The 20991-nt window shown below is 39.2% G+C and overlaps 1 protein-coding gene across 5 annotated transcripts in view; it reads right to left on the bottom strand.

The window, feature by feature from the left end:
• The window catches only part of GATB (glutamyl-tRNA amidotransferase subunit B), a 94268-nt gene extending 74329 nt beyond the window's left edge, over positions 1–19939 (bottom strand). For all 5 annotated transcript variants that reach the window (XM_074396826.1, XM_074396827.1, XM_010338601.2 and 2 more), the window contains exons 1-2: positions 19719–19939; positions 17647–17797 (exon numbers count right to left, since the gene is read on the bottom strand). In XM_074396826.1, the coding sequence (XP_074252927.1) occupies positions 17647–17797; positions 19719–19894 (327 nt within the window). In that variant the 5' untranslated portion in view covers positions 19895–19939. The remainder of the gene's footprint in view (positions 1–17646; positions 17798–19718) is intronic.
• Positions 19940–20991: the final 1052 nt, after the last annotated feature.

Below are 20991 nucleotides of genomic sequence, written 5' to 3'. Positions count from 1 at the left end.
ATGGGACAGCCCGCTACACACCTAGGCTATAGGGTATAGCCTATTGCTCCTAGGCTACAAACCTATACAGCAAGTTATGTACTGAGTACTGTAGGCAACTGTACAACAACAGTAAGTATTTGTGTAACTAAACATGCCATCATGTACTATGCTATGATGACAAGATGTCTGTGACATCACGCAGCCCTAGGAATTTTTCAGCCCCCTTGTAACTTTATGGGATCACCATCATATATGTAATCTGTTGTCCCAAAATGTCATTATGTAGTATATTGTGTACTCATAAAAACCATCTAGCAAGCCCCACAGCATCACCAATGATACCAGAAAGCAGAAGAAACCCAAGAGGGCAGCTGCCATGGCCAGGCATGTATTTCTTTTAAAGGAAGAGCTTTTTCAGACCTGCTATAATTTGTTAAGTTCGGGAACTGTCCATGGAAGAAAAATGAATGGTACCCAGCAGCATGATTTCAGGCTGCATTTTTATTATAGGCTTCTAGTATAAATCACCAGGACAAAGCCTGTATGAGTTACTCGAATGGCAGAGACAAAAATAGTGTCACAGAACACTGGTAGGTTTTTTTTTTTGTTTTTTTTTTTTTGACTACTACATATTTATATCACCAAAGGCTCCTAAGCTTTTATACTCTCAGGCATCTTTGGTAATATGTTCATACTTTATTTTCTGCACATTCCTACCTCTCTTTCCAGTACAGTAGTGCTCCCTTATCCATGAGAGATAGGTTCCAAGACCCCCAGTGGATGCCTGAAACCTTGGATGGTACCAAGTCCTATACATAGCATGTTTTTTCCTATCCATAGGTATGTATGATAAAGTTTAATTTATAAATCAGGCACAGTAAGAGATTAACAATAATAATAATAATAAAAAAGAACAATATACTGTAATTAAAGTTATGTGAGTGTGGTCTCTCTCAAAATATCTTATTCTCCTGGACTGAGGGTAACTGAAACTACAGAAAGTGAAACTACAGATAAGGGAATACTATTGCATTGCAGATTTTTTTGTTGCATGAAAAAATTCGTTTTGAACAGTTGAGAATTCTAAGTATAACACTGTCTTCTCTGATAAGGGCTTATTATTTTGTTCAATCTCATGCACATGCATATTTTTGAGGGAAAACAAACCAATAAAAGGATGAAGAAATGGGAGGAAAGCCCTTCCCCCAAAATACTGGCCGTTTCTTGCTCAGAAACAAATCTGTGGTGAGATAAGCAAGCTGCCTGGTGGCATTCCATTACTTGGAAAGGAGTACCAAGTTCCTGAGAAACACCGCTGAGTCAGGGAGACGCTCTGCAGACCCAGGAGATTTGCCCAGGGGGAGGCCAGATGGGGCCCCTCTGGTTCAGCAAGGCTGGGGTTGAGAAGAAAGTGAACTCTAGATTTACTCATTGATTTCTCCCACTAGAGTCAGCTGCTCCTGTCAACTCTATCATACTGCTTTTTGTTATTCTTTAGGAATGAGATGGCATTATCATTTCTACACAAAGGTTACGGGAATCATTTTATTAAGGATGAGGTTTTTTGTTTTTGGAAAAGGATCATCTTTAAAGGCAACAGGTGAAAGAGTGCATCCTTGCACATCTAGGGGGAATTTGGAAAGAGCTCAATCACCTGATCCGTATCTGTGATAAGAGGACTGATAAGAGATACTGGGATGTGCACCAATCTTGGCCCTAGTTTGAACTGCAATATATACATGACAATATAGAAGAATTACAATAGGAAGGAAGGGATCTCTTAATGGGACAGGGAAAGAGGGCCAGAGAGGGGTTAAAGGTGCCTTCCCTGCCCCATTCTGAGTCTCTGAATCACCCATATTCACAGCCTTTGCTTCATCCCCTCCCTTCTATGAAGTTTCAGTCCAGATTTTTGATGGGTGGCAGGAGTACAAGAGTCTGCCCTAAAAATTGATAGTCTGCTCTCAGACAGGCCTGGGGTCAAATGTACTAACTCTGTGGTCCAGAAGCTCCCAAGCTTAGAAGTAAATATGGAAAATGGCCCTGGCTTACACCTGGAGCATTAGGTAAAAGCCAACATAAAAGTGCTTTAAAGAGATGCACGCTCAACAAGATCCCACTAATAAAGCCCTGTCAAATATGGCTTCATAATAAAAAATTACAAAATACATCAGAAAATCATCTACCACCAGCCAGAATCAGCAGTCAAACAAAAGCATAATAAGATCACCCAAGAATTTCAGGTAATGGAATTAGTGAACACAGACTATAAAGTAAGTAGCTATAAAATTATGAAAAAAAATAACTTAATACATGAAAAAGGAACAAGATATACTCAAAAGGATAGAGAGATTTAAAAGAGAAAAACAGAATTTCTATAATTGAAAGATCTAGTGAACTAAAAAACTCAAGGGTATGTAAAAGAATGAATATCATAAAGAAAATTAGTGAACTAGAAGTCAGTGTAGAGAAAACTGGCCAGAATGAAGCCTACAGGAAAGATTCTAAAAGAATTTTCCCATGACCACTATTTGCATAGTGATATGTACAGCTGAGAGCTGCCCATAGACAGGCCTGCTTTCTTCACGGTGAGTCTGGAGAAATCTGATGCACAGAGCTCTGAACTGGAAGCTAATTAGGTGAGATTTCCTTTATCCATTTCTTCTGACTCAGACTCATCTTTGCTCTCTCCCTAGGTTTAGACCTGACACCTAGAGGGCATCATAATACACGGTGCATACCATCAGCATCAGTGCTGTGTAGCCAATGCCGCTGTATGTGTATAAGCATGTGGACATACATCTATAAATGTATTACATACACATCTGTTAGTTAGGTTAATGTTTTGGATGCATACTCATAAATACATATCTGCAAAATAATAGCCACCTACACAAATGTTGACTTCCAGCAACTCCCATAGTAGAACAGATTGGAAGCTAATCATTGGACTGGAAGTGAGAAATTTTGTTTCTAATCTGAGTGGAATGTTAAGTAACTATGTAACCACAGGCAAGTCCCAACAGCAGTTCTCTCATCTGTAAATTAAAAGAACAGAACTGAATGATTTTCAGGACCTCTTCCTATTCTAGTCTCACATGGTGATAGCTTCAAGATGCTAAATAGCTTTCATATCATCCATGTACTTTATTTTGTAGGACAGGTCTTTACTCAGAGCCTTGTTCTTATTTACATTTACAAATGTGATAATCTGACTTTCTGAACTAATCAGAAATAATCACTGCGAAGTGGAAAATGAGCAAGAAGGGATTCCTAGAGCCAAATATACTGATGACAGCTTCAAAAACCTAGTGAGGAGCATATAACTATAAAAGCAGGGAAAAACACCGTCAGATGAAAACTAAAAACAATGGCTATCTTTAGCCATTCACTGTAGGACAAGATAGCTCTACACACCTCCATAGACCTTGAAGCCACCATTATAACACTGAGCAATAACTGATGTTGCTGATAAGCTTGAGTAACCATGAAAAGATTATCGTATGTTCAGCCAGGGCAAAAGAATCCCGCAAAGAAGTTTAAAAAATAGCTAAAGGGTTTTAAACAGGAAAATCCTTTCACATGGATTTCATATGCCTCATGTGTGTGTATGTAAGTGTATGTAAGTATACAGGGAAATATTTATTAGGGGTGCTATACACATGTTCTAGACAAGGTACTGTGAAGTGGCCCAAGAGAGATACATGAACTGCTCTTAGAACCTTATAATCAAACACAGAAATCCCTATAAACAACATACATAAAACATACAAAATGTTCAGTCAACTGTATGAAACAAATAAATACTGATGAAAAGTAAAGGCCGGGCATGGTGGCTTATGCCTGTAATCCCAGCCCTTTGGGAGGCTGAGGCAGGAGGACTGCTTGAGCCAAGGAGTTGGGAGACCAGCTTGAGCAACATGGTAAGATCCCGGCTCTAAAAACAGAAGAAAAAAAAAAGTAAAGAAAGTAGAAGCATTATTATTAATGCGGTTAGGTTTCAGGCGGGGAATACTGCATGCAAAACTGGTAGAGAGGTGGGGAAATGAAAATGGCTGTGAAGAGAGAGGCTGTCAAGAATCCACTGAAAGTTAGAAAAAGATCTATGGCAGGGAAGGAATCAAATGCTTCCCACAGGGAGGGAGGTGAGATTACGCTGCCTGTTGAACGCAAAAGTCCATCATAGTCATGAGTCATGTTCATGAGAGGCATGCAGTTAAAGTTATAAGGCAGGTTTAGATCATGAGCAGATTGAGAGCTGCAAAGGAACCTTCCACATCTGTGGGTATGAGTTCCCAGACACATACCTCTTTTAAGGTGACAAGGGTCACTGTACAAAACACCTCATCCCTGCAACACCTCACTCTCAAAAGCATGGACTACGTAACTATAGAAGTGATTTGGAGAGTAAGTGGCAAGAAGAAAGTCTGAGAATACAATGCAATTATAAATCTTTCAGATTACTTTAAAGCAGGCGTCCCCAAACTTTTTACACAGGGGGCCAGTTCACTGTCCCTCAGACCATTGGAGGGCCGCCACATACTGTGCTCCTCTCACTGACCACCAATGAAAGAGGTGCCCCTTCCTGAAGTGCAGTGGAGGGGCCGGATAAATGGCCTCAGGGGGCCGCATACAACCCGCGGGCTGTAGTCTGGGGACGCCTGCTTTAAAGCAAATCATTGAAATGGAAAAAAATTCATAGAAAATAGTCACATTTTGTCGTCTTAGTTAAATAACTAAACATCATCTAAGTGTGAATGGACAAAGAGATAAATATAGATCTGATTATAAACATACACATTTAAGGACTTTTCCCTAATGATGCTATCTTCAGTTTCTGTTTCATTTCCACATTTTGAGTTAAAAACAACTTTTATAATTATGCTTAGAAGTAAAGGTCAGAAAAGCATTTCAGAAGGCCTGATGCTTCCTAGACTAGGCAAGTGTTTTTAAACCTACTAGGTTCTTCAAAACAAAAGTTATCACCAATATCTCCTATGTTCAGAGAGTCAGAATACTGCAGATTTACCTAGCTTGAAATAAGGAATCTAAAAAATAAATTAATTCCAAAGTACTTTAGAAAAGCATCACATCACCATTTCTTCAGGGAGGCAAGACCCCTTCTGTTGCAATCTGCATAAATATGTTCCAGAAGGAATCTCTAGCAGAAAGCACAGCATTCGCATTGTTTGTTCCCAGAGGGCAGGCAACACATCATATTTATTCACATCATATTTCTTCCCCTCTTCATTCCCCTTATTCTTGCTAATAATAGTATGCACTCTTGTGAATGAAAGAAAGTTTTGTAAAATGTGGTAAACAACATTCCTGTTTTCACTCCATAGCTTCCAGGGCCAATTCTAAACACCTTTGATATGGAAAGTCCTGAATGCCTTTTTAGACAGGCTGATCCTGAGAAAACAGCAGAATGTTCTTGCATACATGTGTGAAAAACAGCTTTTATGGTCTTTTTCCCCAGTTCTGGAAACAAGAGGCATTCACAGTTGCTAGGGAGTTCTGTGTTACATACAGATAAGAGCTTTCAGACAAGCAAAACAAGAGCAGAGTTCTTCATTTCTTATTAATCGAATTGTAGTGCAGCCTGATTATCAGGAGTTATCCACTGTGCCACACCGAGCATTCCTACCAGCCAGCTACGGCAGAGGCAACGGCGTCCTCTCCCCTTTCTCCTGCATGAGAACTGACACCGGGAGAGGGAAAGCATTTCTGATCACAAAAAGTGAGCATGAGTGTGTGAGACTGTGTGTGTGTGCACACATGGGTTTGCATATGCATAAATTTCAAACAAACTCGATTCTTTGCTTAAATCTCACCTGTACTGGAAATATTATTTGGTCAATTATGAAACAAACAGACTTGTAAATCCCATGACATTTTACCAAACAAATATATTTTCTTTCTTATTTTTCTTCCCATTTCATATCCATATACAAAGTATTACAAGTAGAAAAACTGGAATGACATCAATAAATAAGAAATAACTAACTTTCAGCAAACAACCTATGATCCCGTCTATAGTTCTATAGGTGAATAATTACTTAATAAATTAAGGAAGATTCTGCACCACTCTAAAAAGATTTTACTAGGTTGAAATAATGAGTGAAGCTGAATCCCTGCTAATAAAAACAAAGAATGCTGTCCTTAGTGTAGCTGTAATCCTGCCTCTAAGCAGTGAAATGGGCTGGCTGACCTTTTCATCCTGAAGATTTACGATAGGCTTCCATAAAATTCTAAAACTAAGGGAAAATAAGAAAATAAAAAGTTCCTAAAAACCATTCAGAAGAAGGGTCACTAATCAGAATGGGGAGGGCGTTGGTCAAGACAGCAGGTATATTGCAGACATGCTGGGGAACCGAGAGATGGAGACGGGAGACAGAAATGAAGTATTCTATTTATACACACATACATTTATATATACATATAAATTTACAAATACACAGGTGTGTACACATCCAGAGCCAAGCTCAAAACAGCAAGAAAATCCCCCAGGGCCACAGGAGTAATGGGAGTTTAAAGCCATGTGACACCAGGTGTAACCACAAAAGACAGGACAGCACATTTTCTACTCACTTTCTTCTAACTGTGATACGGCAACTGCCTGGTAGGCTTGTTATGAGATTAAAATAAATGAATAAATATAAAGCACCTAGAACAGTGGCTGCCACATGGTAAGCACTCAGTACATAGTAGTTCATTTTACTACCATTATTATTAACTGGGCTGATGAGACATCAGATGTCAGCCATTTAAAGCACCTTAGCGGCAGAAATCAAGGCCATGAGCCCATGTGGTAGGGAGCTGGGATGGCTTCCTGCATAAAGCTATGGGCCAAAAAATTCTAGTCCAGTTAGAAAATCTTTTGCTAACTGGAGGGGTTGTTAATGGAGGAGGCCAGCCACCTCAGGCCATGGGTGAAAAAGAGTCTTGAGAAATCTGAGCCCTTAACCCTGTACCTGGCTTGGACATATGGGGCTTGACACTGGCACTATCTAAGCTGTGTGGTAGCAGTTAGGGGGCTAAGAAATTAACATAGAAACCGGTTCATTCAATAAAGCCCAATGGGCCCTGACAGAGGCCACCAGGAATTCATTCCATAGAGATACCTCCATAGTCCAGGGTACAGACCTTAAGTTAAAAATAACACTGAGGCCGGGCGCAGTGGCTCAAGCCTGTAATCCCAGCACTTTGGGAGGCCGAGGCGGGTGGATCACGAGGTCGAGAGATCCAGACCATCCTGGTCAACGTGGTGAAACCCCGTCTCTACTAAAAATACAAAAAACTAGCTGGGCGTGGTGGTGCGTGCCTGTAATCCCAGCTACTTAGGAGGCTGAGACAGGAGAATTGCCTGAACCCAGGAGGCGGAGGTTGCGGTGAGCCGAGATCGTGCCATTGCACTCCAGCCTGGGTAACAAGAGCGAAACTCCGTCTCAAAAAAAAAAAAAAAAAAACACTGAGCAGAATAAAAAAAAAAATTCACACCTTGACACATCCTAGCTAAAGCTATCAGAGAGACAAAACAGATTACCTACAAAGGATGTAACTTCTCATCAGCAATCATAGATGCCTAAGGACAATGGAAAAATGTCTTCTAGTGCCAAGGGGAAATAAATGTCAAGTTGGAATTCTATACTATCATTCCAGAGTGAGGGGGAAACAAACAGCTGGAGGCACATGCAGACTAAGGGAGTTCATCACCCACAGACCCAGAATGCAAGAGTCACCAACACAGGTAGGAAATGGGGCCCAAAAGCAGAGTGCCATGTAAGAAGCAGTATTTGCTAGAAAACGAAAAAAAAATCAAAGAGGTGCTTCCTCAACCTTTCACAACCATATCTCAAAACTTCTTTGCACCCAGGGGTGGAGGGACACACCTTCCCCTCGGGTTACAGTGGGAGAGAGCTTTCTCCAAGGCTCTGGGGACACTGCCTGATTTCTCAGGAACCTTATTCTATCAACAATTCGCTCCCCCGTATATCTTTATTCCTTTAAACCTGACTTAAGTTTTTTAAACAAAATATCAGACATGTATTTTTAAAAAACTGATCATGAAATAACTGATCTGCCCCACCTCTTCCTAGGTCCCGTTCTGTTCCCTGGAAACAACTACCTTCGGATCTTTGAGCTGTCTTGTCTGGTATTTATCTTTCTATTTTTATATAATATGCTGTGCCAGAGGACCTTTGGAAAATCCATCACCTGCTGGCCAAGGCTCCTGGCCATTTGCCATGTGACAATCCTTCCTTAATCTGGGAAAAAGACAGACTTTATAAACTGTCACAATGACACAGTGTACCTGTTTTAAGAACGTAACCCCACAAGACCCAGCTCATTCCATTCCTAAGAGATAACTGATATAAGTTACAAGGTGAGAGAATCTTTGCAATATTTTTATATCTTACTTTATCATAAAAATTTACCCAAGCTTGCTACATTTCGATTTTTTTCTTTTTTTTTCTTTTTTAATTTTTGAGACAGGGTCTTACTCTGTCATCCAGGCTGGAGTGCCATGGCAGCACTTCCCAGGCTCAAGTGATCCTCCTACCTCAACCCCCAAGTAGTAGACTACAGGTATGCACCACCATGCCCTGCTAATTTTGTATTTTTTGGTAGAGACAGGGCTTCACTATGTTGCCCAGGCTGGTCTCTAATTCCTGGGCTCAAGCCATCCATCCCTCTCAGCCTTCCAAAGTGCTTGGATTACAGGCACCAGCCACTGTGCCCAGCTGCTAAATTATATTTCTATCCAAAAATAATATATGCCCATTCCCTAAAAGCCCTAACATAAGTTGGGTAACATACAAGTCCATAAAGTCAGGTAGAAAAAGGATGATAGGTCATGTCTCCCCCAGGGAAGCGGAAAGACCCATCACATGCATGAGCTTGAGTATAAATGGATCTAGAATGTGGATGAGTCTATTTCTCTTAAAATCAGGGTAAGGATAAGAGTTGCAAGAACAGGGGTGGCAGTAGGGGCTTCACTATTTGGACTTTGAGAACAAAAAACAAACAAACAAAAACTTCACCAGCAGAAGGTTGAGAAACCAGTACAGGTAACGTCTGATTATTACCTAGTGTTATCTTGTATATAAAATAAAAATAAATCTTGTTTTTAAAAACCCTTTTGACTACTAATCTGCTTCTCAGGAGCTCCAAATTGTTTACCCATCGCCTAATTAGAAAACAAAACAAAACCCAAAAAACCCTAGAAGAAAATCTAGGCAAAACCATACAGGACATAGGCGTAGGCAAGGACTTCATGACCAAAACGCCAAAAGCATTGGCAACAAAAGCCAAAATAGACAAATGGGACCTAATCAAACTCCACAGCTTCTGCACGGCAAAAGAAGCAGTCAATAGAGTGAATCGGCAACCAACAGAATGGGAAAAAATTTTTGCAGTCTACCCATCTGACAAGGGGCTGATACCCAGAATTTACAAAGAACTAAAACAGATCTACAAGAAAAAAACAAACAAGCCCATTCAAAAATGGGCAAAGGATATGAACAGACACTTTACAAAAGAAGACATACAGGAGGCCAACAAACATATGAAAAAATGCTCATCATCACTGCTCATTAGAGAAATGCAAATCAAAACTACATTGAGATACCATCTCACACCAGTTAGAATGGCGATCATTAAAAAATCTAGAGACAACAGATGCTGGAGAGGATGTGGAGAAATAGGAACACTTTTATACTGTTGGTGGGAGTGTAAATTAATTCAACCATTGTGGAAGACAGTGTGGCAATTCCTCAATGACCTAAAAATAGAAATCCCATTGGACCCAGCAATCTCATTACTGGGTATATATCCAAAGGATTATAAATCATTCTACTATAAGGACACATGCACACGAATGTTCATTGCAGCACTGTTTACAATAGCAAAGACCTGGAACCAACCCAAATGCCCATCGATGACAGACTGGATAGGGAAAATGTGGTATATATACACCATGGAATATTACACAGCCATCAAAAACGATGAGTTCGCGTCCTTTGTAGGGACATGGATGAACCTGGAAACCATCATTCTCAGCAAACTGACACAAGAGCAGAAAATCAAACACCACATGTTCTCACTCATAGGCGGGTGTTGAACAATGAGAACACATGGACACAGGGAGGGGAGCACTACACACTGGGGTCCGTTATGGGGAAATGGGGGAGGGACGGGGGGGTGGGGAGGTGGGAAGAGATAGCATGGGGAGAAATGACAGATACAGGTGAGGGGAAGGAAAGCAGCAAACTACACTGCCATGTGTGTACCTATGCAACAATCTTGCATGTTCTTCACATGTACCCCCAAACCTAAAATGCAATAAAAAAAAATAAAAAGAAAAAAGAAAAAAGAAATAAAAAAGAAAACAAAACAAAACCCAATAACAATCCCATCTCCCACCTCCCATCTTACCGTCAAAGAAAAAAAAAAAAACCCACAACAAAATAAAACCAATCTACTGGCTTAAGTCCTGAAAGGGAGAAAGAGGCCTCTAATCAGTGGCCAAAACTGTTCCTAAAGCCTATACTTAGGTTACTTTTTTCTTGCTTGATCAGTTTAGAACATGATTTCCAATTATGGTAGGTAAGAATTTCGTTCTTAATATCCAAGTTATATCACAGTTTTTATTAAATCAGTAGCTGGTGCTTTTATTATTATTTAAATATTTCTCTCCTGAACTAATAAAATACTATGATTATATTCCTTTTTTTTCTCCTAGACTTAAGTCTTTTTTTTCATGTGCTTCATTTTTTATGTACCCATTGCTCATTCCTCTAAAGACTCTAGATTATACAGAAACATTTTTTTCCACATAAATCAGATACCTGCTAATTCCCTACTCCTATTTTTCCCTAGAATTCTTTATTCTGGAGCCACCTTCTTCCTCTTCCAACAGGTGTCACGGTAGAGCTGGCAACCTGAAACTTCTCCATTATTCCAGCAGGTTCCTGGGATAAGGAAAGGGAAACTGTTTGAGAGTCTGGCTGAATATATCATTCTTCTACTGCCACACCTGATTGATACTGTTGGGTACAGAATCCTAGGTTAGAATTATAATTTTTTTCCCCAAGAATGTTTAAGGCACAGCTCCATTCTCTTCCAGGTGAAAGTGCTGCTGTTGAGAAGTCTGATGTCTGACTCGCAGTTCTTTGCATGTGGACCCGATTATTTTTTTCTTCTCTGTAATCTTTAGAATATTAACTTTATCCCAAATAAATTTCTTGACATGCCTGCATGTGAGACTATTTTTATTCCTCATGCTGTGTAGTTGGCAGGCCCTTTCCATTTAGAGATATATGTCCTTCTCCGGGAAATTAATCCATGTGTTTTGTTTGAGAGTTTCCTCGAGTCTGTTTTCTATTTTTTCATGAGTCTCTTAGTAATCAGATGCTGAACTTCCTAGACTGATTCTCCAATTTGCTTATTTTTTTCTTCTATTGTCCTACGCACTGCACACTGGTTTTATTCTCTGGAAGATTTTCTTGACATTATCTTCTAACTTTCCTGGGGGAAGGAGAGGCATCATAATTTTAATTTCGACGAGCTGATTTTCATTCTGTTTGTTGGTTTTTTAAAAGTGGTATTGTGTTCTTGTTTCAAAGATGCAGCTACCTTTCCTTATCTCTCTGAGGGCATTTATAAAAGGTTTTAATGTTTTAAGTACTCTTTTACCATGTGCATTATTTATAGCCTCCTATTTCCTTTAGCTTTTGTTTTTATTTCAGGCTTTGTCTATCATGTTGGAGAATTTCTTCAGGTGTTTGGTGACTTTTAGTTCTCAATCTGTATTTTAAAATAAGATACTAAAATGCCAATTAAAAGTCCCATGTCAATGCCCAAGGCTTGTTGACTGGTGGCCTTCACTCTAAGGCAATCTGGTGGCCAGGCAAATTTTTTTTTTTTAATTGAGAGACCTCCCACCATGTCAATATCTTATGTTCTTCCCACTAGGGTCACATAAACTTCAAAGTAGCTCCTGCAGATTCTTGTCTGGGGAGGAAAGGAAGAGGAGAGATGGACATACCAGGCCACTTGAGTTCCCACGCTGGGGCAGGGAAAAGGATTGGGCAGGTCCTGGTTCACTACAGATGCTATCTGACAGGTTACCAGTGCCTTTCGCTCTGACTGGTGGCCTCAAGGAAAGTCTGCCAGGAGCTGAATTTCTCCAAAGAATATAAATTCCCCTGGGGGTGGGGCAGCTGCCCAGGGTCTAGGAGAGAAGCCCAGATCTCACTGCTCTGTACTCAGACTCTGACTCAGCCCCTTTGTTTTCACCTCAGCCAGCTTTCCGCCATACTCATGCCCCCACATCCTGAGTGTTCCTAAGTTTGTGTAGGACACATCATCTCAGGTCTCACTAGTGTTCCTTCTTGCAGGTGCTTAGGTCACAGTTCATCCTGCTCTGCAAAGTGAGGCCCTCCTCCACCTACCATCTCTCTCACACACTCATCTTCTCTTCGGTTCTTTTGTCGGCCTATCATATTTGCATTGTTTCACTATTGTTTCAGTGGGGCTTCTTTGGGTTACAGAGAGGATGGATTAAAATGTATGTGTTCAGTCTGCCGTACTAATCAAAAGCCTCTCCTGTCTTTAACTGCCCCTTCTTCATTGGCTCCTTCTCATCAACATTTTTTTGAAAATTTGTTTTATTGCAGTAAGAACACTTAACATGAGATCTATCCTCTTAAACACATTTTAAGTGTACATTATCAGACTATATAACTCATTTAAACATTGTCGAGTCTCTCCAATATTAAGAAAGACACCACCAATAAACGTTTTCGCTTGATTCCATGTCTCCTTTCACCTGCTGCATATTCTTGTTTTCCTTCATAGCAAAACTTTCTGAAACAGCTGTTCACACTCTTACTTCTTTCTCTAAGCCACGACACTTCTCAATCTACTGCCACCTACCTTCTATTTCCATCACCCCATTCAAACTGTTCTTGCGAAGGATACCCTTCTTAATAAATCCAATGGGTACTTCCTAGTCCTCACTTTACTAGACCTCTCAGTAGCATCCAACATTTTTGTACCTCTTCTTCTCAAAACACTCTCTTGCTTGGAGTTTCTGGCCCTGTACTCTCCTTGTAACTTCTTACCTCTTTGCAAATGGGATCCACACTCTATCAGGGCTTATATGGTACAGGCTATGCTTTCTGCTCCAGCCTCACCTCTTTCAATGTCCATATTCAAGCTCTATGCTACAACAGATGAAAAATGTTTGTTTCTAGAGCAAGCCATGTTCTGTTTTTCTTCTGGTCTTTGTACATCCTATTCACATCTTACTAGGCCAGTTTCACAAATTCCTTATATCTGTGTTGAATACTCTTCCTGTGTGCTCCTCAAGCACCTCATATTTCCACCACTACCATGTTTAATAAAAGATACTGCAATTGCCTGCTTGCTTGTTCAAGCTCCATGTGGGCAAGACCCATGTCTATCTTCTACCAATTTCAAAGCTGTGTCACCAGATCTAGCACAAGGGCTAGCATACCATAGGCATCCAGTATATGCCAGCTTCGTGAATGAAGACACACCGATATAGAGGAAGAATGAAAGATCTACAGAAAGACTGTATGTTACCACAACTGTTTTAAGTAACAATCCTAATTTTTTACTAAATCAGGAGACAATACCATGCACTTTGAAGGCACTCAATAAATACTTACTGATTAATCTTGTGACATTTTAAAGCACTACCACTCTTCTAGTTACTTGGGGTTTCTGCTATCATGGACATCTCTTTAATGGGCCAGCAGGGCAAATGAAATTATATGTACAGCAAATCTGGTCTACAGAAAAAGACTTTATACTATAACCTAAATTCTTTTGGCTATCAGTTTCTATCCTCTTATTAGCATATCTAACAAATAACTGGTTACTATTTTTTGGACCAAAAAACACTCTAAGTAATTACAGATGGGAAAAAAAATCTCATAAGCCTTCTTTTTTGCAATCAAAGTAATTATTTCTAATTCAGAAATAATTTTATCCAATATACTAGTTTTTACTGGTTTTTATTACTTATTTAATTCTCTATACATCTCTGAGGTGATGAGAATACTAAGTTAGTTTTCGCTGGCAGATCACTTAACTAGTGAAATCAAGGTTAAGTGACTAATTGTTACGTGTAGCATTTACTTTTGCTCTCACTGGCAACATAACTGTGCTTAGTAACTCAGGAGAGCCTTCGTAAAGATGAAAGCCACCAACCACTATGGGTATACTAGTAGGTAAGATTTACCTTACCTGTTATTAAGAGCCTTTTAATTAATTACCTCTTATTACCTGTTAATTACCTGCTGATTAGTAAGAGCACTTATCACGTGCAATTACTATTTTAAGTGTTTTAAAGGCACTGATTCATTTGATTCTCACACAAATCCAATGAGTCAGTTATCCTCATTTTATGAGAAACTGATGCAAAGATTAAGTAATCTACATGAAAATTCCATTCATCTCTCTAGAATTTTTATCTTCAGCATTTTCCTATGCCACTAAAAGTCTATTATAAACATATCAGTGGCTTCATAATGTATGATTCACCACTGTACTAATGTATAACAATTTACTCAATGATTCCCCCATCACTAAGAAATTGTGGTTACTTCCAATTGTCTACCATTAAAAATAGATCTTCTATAGACATCTCTTCATAGAAGTCTTTGCCCACATGTTTATTTTCCAAGGACAGATTCCTAAAATAATTTCTAGGTCAATGAATATATGTTGAGTGAATAAATTAGTCAAATTGCTATCATTTTGCCTGAGGTTTTTCCTTGCTTTTATGCTTACAAAGTTTCTCCCCAACCCAAGGACAAACAAATATTCTCCTATTTTTTTTGGATTTAATTTGACATTTAACTTATATTATATATGTATGAATTTTGTTTTAATGTATTAAATGAACAATATTTTTTCTCGAAATAGCTAACCAATTCCAAAACTATCAGTTGAATAAATTATCCTTTCCCACTGATTTTTGCTTCTTCTTATATATATTTTCCTCTTATTGGGTTACTCTTTCTTCAGGAGGCAGTGAAACTTTGGGGAGAAAAGTTAATAGGCTCAACATTATAACTCTGAATTTAAGATGTTTATGAATCATTCAGATGGACACATAGAGTAGGACACAATAGATATAAATTTCTTGCCTAGAAGAGAGAGGGGAGCTTTATTTGAGGGTAAAAAGATTACTCAGGGTAATACAGAGAACCGAAGAACTGAGAGCCAAGGAATAAAGCATGGGAAACCAACATTTCAGGGCCGAGTGGCTGAACACAGCCATGTGAGAAGGCACAATCAGGCAAGTAGAGGGTGGGGAAGAAGCAGGAGAGAAGGGAGCAGTATAAGCCCTGGTCAGAAAGAATTTCATGCATCATCATGAATCACACTTACACCTTTGGTTTACCTGATCAAAACAATAACATAATGTTCCACTAAAATCCTCAAAGTACAAACATACTTGCAATTTATTGTTTTGCTATAAATGGAATTATAAGCAGAGTCTGGCTATCAGAGCATCTTTATACATCTCCATAGGACTTAGAAAAGAATTGTCTAAAGGTTTTAGTATATATTAAATCTAAATCTATCAGAGGTGAATCACAAGATTTTGAAATGCTTTGAGTGACAATGCTTTGTAATGTTGCTCACATACTAAATTAGGTAAAGACAGAAACATTTCTGAAAAAGAGGTAATCTGTTCCGTCTACAAAATAACCCATTTAGGCTACTTGAACCATAAGTGTTGCAAGCTCTGAAGAGGAAAACAAATCCTAGCTCATGCAAAACTATACTTCTAGACTTTGTCTGCAATTTAATTAATGTAAAGCAAGCTCTCAACACTCAAATGTCCCAAACCCCTTCACTATGTTACTGACATGCTTACCACTGAACAAGCACCTTCTTTTTTGGTGCATGACAAGTTTTACAAAGCAATTAAAATGCTGGCATTTTAATTATTTTGAATTTTTCTAATATTTGACCAAATTTAGATATAACTGGAGAGTCTATTTACAGAAAACATGCTTATCTGCAAATGGCTATGTTTCTAAAGTGAACTATAAGTATACCCTGAGAGCCATCACATTCACAGCTGTAAAAACCTAGGAGGAACTCACAGTTTATGCCTAGTCTCTTGATAAATTAACTACCGCATGGGAAAAACATGTTTTGAATCTGGAAGGGAAAACATAGAGGTGTTATGACAACTTGCCTTCCATTTTTACATGTCTAAATAAATATTATTTTATTTGTACTATATCTGAATCTCTGCCCAAAAAAGATCTCATATATTTATAACTGAAAAATTCACTCTTCTCAAACAAACAAAAAAATCTTTCCATAGATAGATCTCTAAGTCAGAGAGAGAGAGAAAGAGGGCACGCCTCCACATCTACCTTCTCCCAGAGGAACCCAGCAGCAAATCAAAGGTGACCCTTGATATGGTCTGCAGGGATGGGAGTCCTCTACGACAGAAAATCTGAGTAAGAGAAAAGCTCCCAGACAAAGATGCTGCCCCAATCCAACCAAAGCTGAGCGAGGCAGGCAAACTGGAGGCACTGCCCAGAATCTTCCACTGTGGGCAGTGACAGAGAAAAGTACACCTCTGCCTCTGCAAGCCGGCCAGTGCTCAGTTCAACCAGCTTCCACTCATATTTTAATGTTTGAGAGTATGGAGTTCACCCACGACAATGTCTGCCCCTCCTCACCTTCATCACCACCATGGATATACCTTTTCTCCAAAGATGACAGGAAACCCAAAACACAGTTGATATTTTAGGTCCTGGACAGACCATACGCTATTCATTAGCTAAAGCATTTACATTTTCCCCTCCATACTTTTCTTTAAAATTCAACCAATTATCTAAAAATATATGCAAAAAGTCTTGCTGATGGGTATACTGGGTCCATTCATTCCACAGGATCAAGTGAAAATGAGTGGTTAGATGAGAACAATAGTTAACTCACTGCATATTATGGCTATTTTCTACATTGTTGTTTCTTAATTTTTAATAAGCACAATCATTATTGGCCTTACACTGTAAGATAATGTGATATATGCTGCTTCCTTTGAGTAGATTCCTCCTCCTCCTCCTTCATTCATCTGCCTAAATTCTATGTGGCTTCTCAAATAGCTCAGACGACCACCTCTTCAGTAACCGTTCCTTAAGTAAATGTACCCCTATCTCAATTTCTCACAATAGTCCTTCCTTTTACTGAATTAGTTGTCCCTACTCTGGGTTACAAAACCATCCTCTGCCTATTACCTTCAAGGAAGGAATCACACTGTCCTCTATTTGTTTATAAGACATATCTCCCGTACTAGTTTTTGAACTCCTTAAAGGCAAGGAAATTTGCTCATCTTTATGATTCAGCTCATAGCACAATGTCTGGTGTTAGTAGGCATGCTAAATTGTTTGTGAAGTGATGAATACTTGTACAAATATGTTCAGACTTAGAATCACAGAGATAGGTCTTAAGAAAACATTTAGTACATCCCACTTCACCCAAAATGCCCTATATAAGTATTTCCAAAGAGCTGTGTTATTATTAAAACAAGAAAATAATTTTCCATGTTCAATATAAAATAAACATTTTTCTAATGAAAATAGGATTAAATAAAAGCCTTACCGGCAAAGTTCCAGGTAGAGATGCATCAAAAAAAGAAACCAAAGAATTTGGAGGTGCTGAAAAGTGAACTTGAGATCCAGAGAAGAGTTTAGAGTTGGAGGAAATCTGGGCATGAATTTCCAAACCTACCACAGCAGCCCATTTGTGTTCACTAAGAAGAAAGAGATAATGGTTAAGATGCAACTATACTTGTCACCATGAATAAATTTCTATAAGTCTAAACCACAAATGTTAATTTCCTATATGTGTTTAAAACTTATTATAATGTTATATCCTCACATTTAAAATGTGTCATTTTATCAGTGACTAAATAAAAAACAATTCATAATAAGCACCTACATTGACATTGGGAAACTTAAAATTCATTTACCACATGGCATCAGGAGGCTGACTACATACACATGAAGGCAATAGAGAAAGGAACAAGTTGGCATCTTAAAACAATTTAGAAATGGGTATCAGGTGATACCCATCAGGTGACAACTGCTTGGCTGACTTCAGTGAAAAGCAGCATTTAACAAGTTAACTGTACCTTATCAAGTAATCATTCGGTAAATGAAGAAAGCTGATGTTCTTCACATTATTTAGAATTAACATAAATGGGAAGATTCTACTACTAGAGAAATAGTGATAAATAGTTCCACATCTCCTATTTAAAAAAGAAATTCTCAACCATGTTTTGAATTCATTTCATAACAATGGCTTGCAAATATAATAACCAGAGAGGCACAGAAATAATACATCACCACTAAATAATACTCTTGAAAACAATTTGCAAGAACCCCACCATATTAAACCATCTGATATGGCATATTTTTGGTCCCCAAATCACTTTTGATTCCTGAGACCTAATTTCAGGTTACTTTGTTCATGTTTGATTGCTACCAGATCTAAGAAGTTGCTAAATGCTATAATAATCTCTCTTGTCTGGAGATTTCTTCTCTGTTGTATCTGTAGACAGATCTCTCCAGGTCCTTATAAATGTGTTTATTCCCTAGGAAATCCATGTATGTTCCTATCCTGCTCTTCTTTCAAGCAATTTTTTAAAATATTTTTATATATATACACACATATATATGTATATACATACACAGATTTTACATTATTTTGTTTTGTTTCAATCATTTCAACACAAAGTTCTATGTCTGAAGTACTGCAAGAATAATTCCTTCTTTCCAAAGTTTGGAAACAGCCAATAAGGGAGGGGAATTAAAGCAAGAACTCACTAAAAATTCTGCATGCAGTAAAGCATCAAAGTATTTTTGCAGTTCCATTACATGAGAGAAAAAAATGTACTTTCCATTCACAGGGAAACAATCTAATTCACGAAAAGAATACAAACTGAATACTTCTGGGCAACTTCCCTCTGTTCCTCCAACTGAAAGCAAAAATACTGCCAACCAATCTCAAAGAATAAACAAAAGATTAGAACTTGCCTTATGTTTCTATATTTAAAGAGAAAATATTTAATTCTTATATAATGAAGCATAAACAGCTGTTCAGGGGATATCTGGCCAAATAAGCAAAACTCTCTATATAACCAGAAGGGAGTATCTCTTCTTTTGGCTGCGTCCTCCTAGGTCTAGACACACACATTCAACATAATATGCCTGCAGAGATAGCTAGTGTTTTCTGACTAATGACATTAAGCCAACTCTACCCAAAGCTAGTAGGTAAAGGCTCCTTTTCTACCTTTAGAACACTGCCGGCCCAAAGTAGCGCTAAATAAAATCAGCTAAATATGATCCCGCTACTACTGTCACCGTCCCCACCGCTAATGCTATTAGTAATATGACCGAATCCACTCTGTCTGTGCTGCCTTCAAGAAAATATTTGCTATTTTGCATTCGCGAATTCTCCAACTATGTCTATTCGAAAACAGTGTTTGCATATGAGGGCGGAGCTGATAGAAGGCCTGTTTTGTGCTTTTATTTAGGGTTCGGGGCGCCAGGTTATAACTCAACGCCCTCCCTTCAGCCAAAACGTCTAGTAGCTGGGCTGTAATTGCCATCATTTCCCCAGTCCTGCAGTTCCACCTCACAGGTGAGCAGAAATAGTATGAAACAGAATACCCTTTCCTCGGCTTCTGGGCCGTGTGCAGGGGCTGCTGAGCCACTGAGCTCTGTCCCCTAATCCTGTCGCATGTGGACCCAGTCGGAGGCCCTCTTCGGTAGCAAGAACCGCCGTCAACGCAGGCTAAAGCCCAACGTCTTCCACGGCAGCCCCAGCGCAGCACGGGCGCCGCCATTGTAACACCAGGGTCTTGGTCAGGTGACTCAGCCACAGTCTGCAGCGAGGATCCCTGGGAAGCGTAGTTCTAGAAATGTATTTAAAAGCGCTGCGGGCTCAGACCGGAAGACTACTATTCCCGGCAAGCATTGTGACTCAAAGGCTGCCGGAACACGGAGGAGAGGGGCGGGAAGGAGAAATAGAGGAGAGGGTGGGAGGGTTTCTGGTGGGGAGGTGTGACTCCTCCTAGCGGGGAGTTGGAGAGGTTTGTGGCTCCGAGCGTGTGTATGAATTTGAGTGTGAGCGCTTGGTGCTTGGTGCTGAGAAGCGTGGCCGGGATTCTATAACCCAGTTAACCTTGCGAGGGGAAGTAAATGACCTTGACATCTCAGCAAAGACTTCCTGATCCCCTAAGCCTACTCCGTTATTTTCTCTGTCTTCTCTCCCTCACACAGCGATTTGTGCATCAATGCACCAAATACTTATTTGCATGCCTACAGTAATGTCAGACTCGGTTCTTAGGCACTGTAGTTACTACAGAGACCAAGACAGTTACGGCCCGTACGTTCATGGAGCTTGCATTCTAAAGGAAAGAGACATACAGAAGTTAACAAAAATAAGATGCTTCCACATAGGCAGTTAAGTGCTACGTTTAAGCAGAGGTATTTGGAGACAGACAGACCTAGATTGAATGTTCATGTACATTTTAACCTATTCTCCTTCTTCTTATTGGCCAGTATCAGAAGTATACTCCTTATATACTAGAAACAGATACCATCGTCCCAGTGGACTTCCTTCATTTTCCTGCGTCAAAACTCATACACCTTGATAAAACTGCCACCAATTTCTTGTATTTGAACACAGTCTAGAATAGTTATTTAGCCACTCTCTGTTTCATCACTCTACTTTGTTTTCATAGTGCTTTTGACTATCTGATGTTTATCTTCTATTTCCACAAATTCCTTGTCTGTCTTATTAACTACAGTACAAAGTAGGTTCCTCAAAAATATTTGTTGAATAAGGTAATGCAGTGGGGAGAATGCATTTGGAAAAGGATGCAGTGGATGCCATTTGTAGTAGTCATTGTTGAGGGGAGAGATGATTAATTAGGGTGAT

Source organism: Saimiri boliviensis, chromosome 3 (genome assembly GCF_048565385.1).
Source record: "Saimiri boliviensis isolate mSaiBol1 chromosome 3, mSaiBol1.pri, whole genome shotgun sequence".
NCBI classification, from domain to species: Eukaryota; Metazoa; Chordata; class Mammalia; order Primates; family Cebidae; genus Saimiri; species Saimiri boliviensis.
Note: the sequence above shows the minus strand (reverse complement) of the source record. Positions and strands in the feature narration are given on the sequence as shown.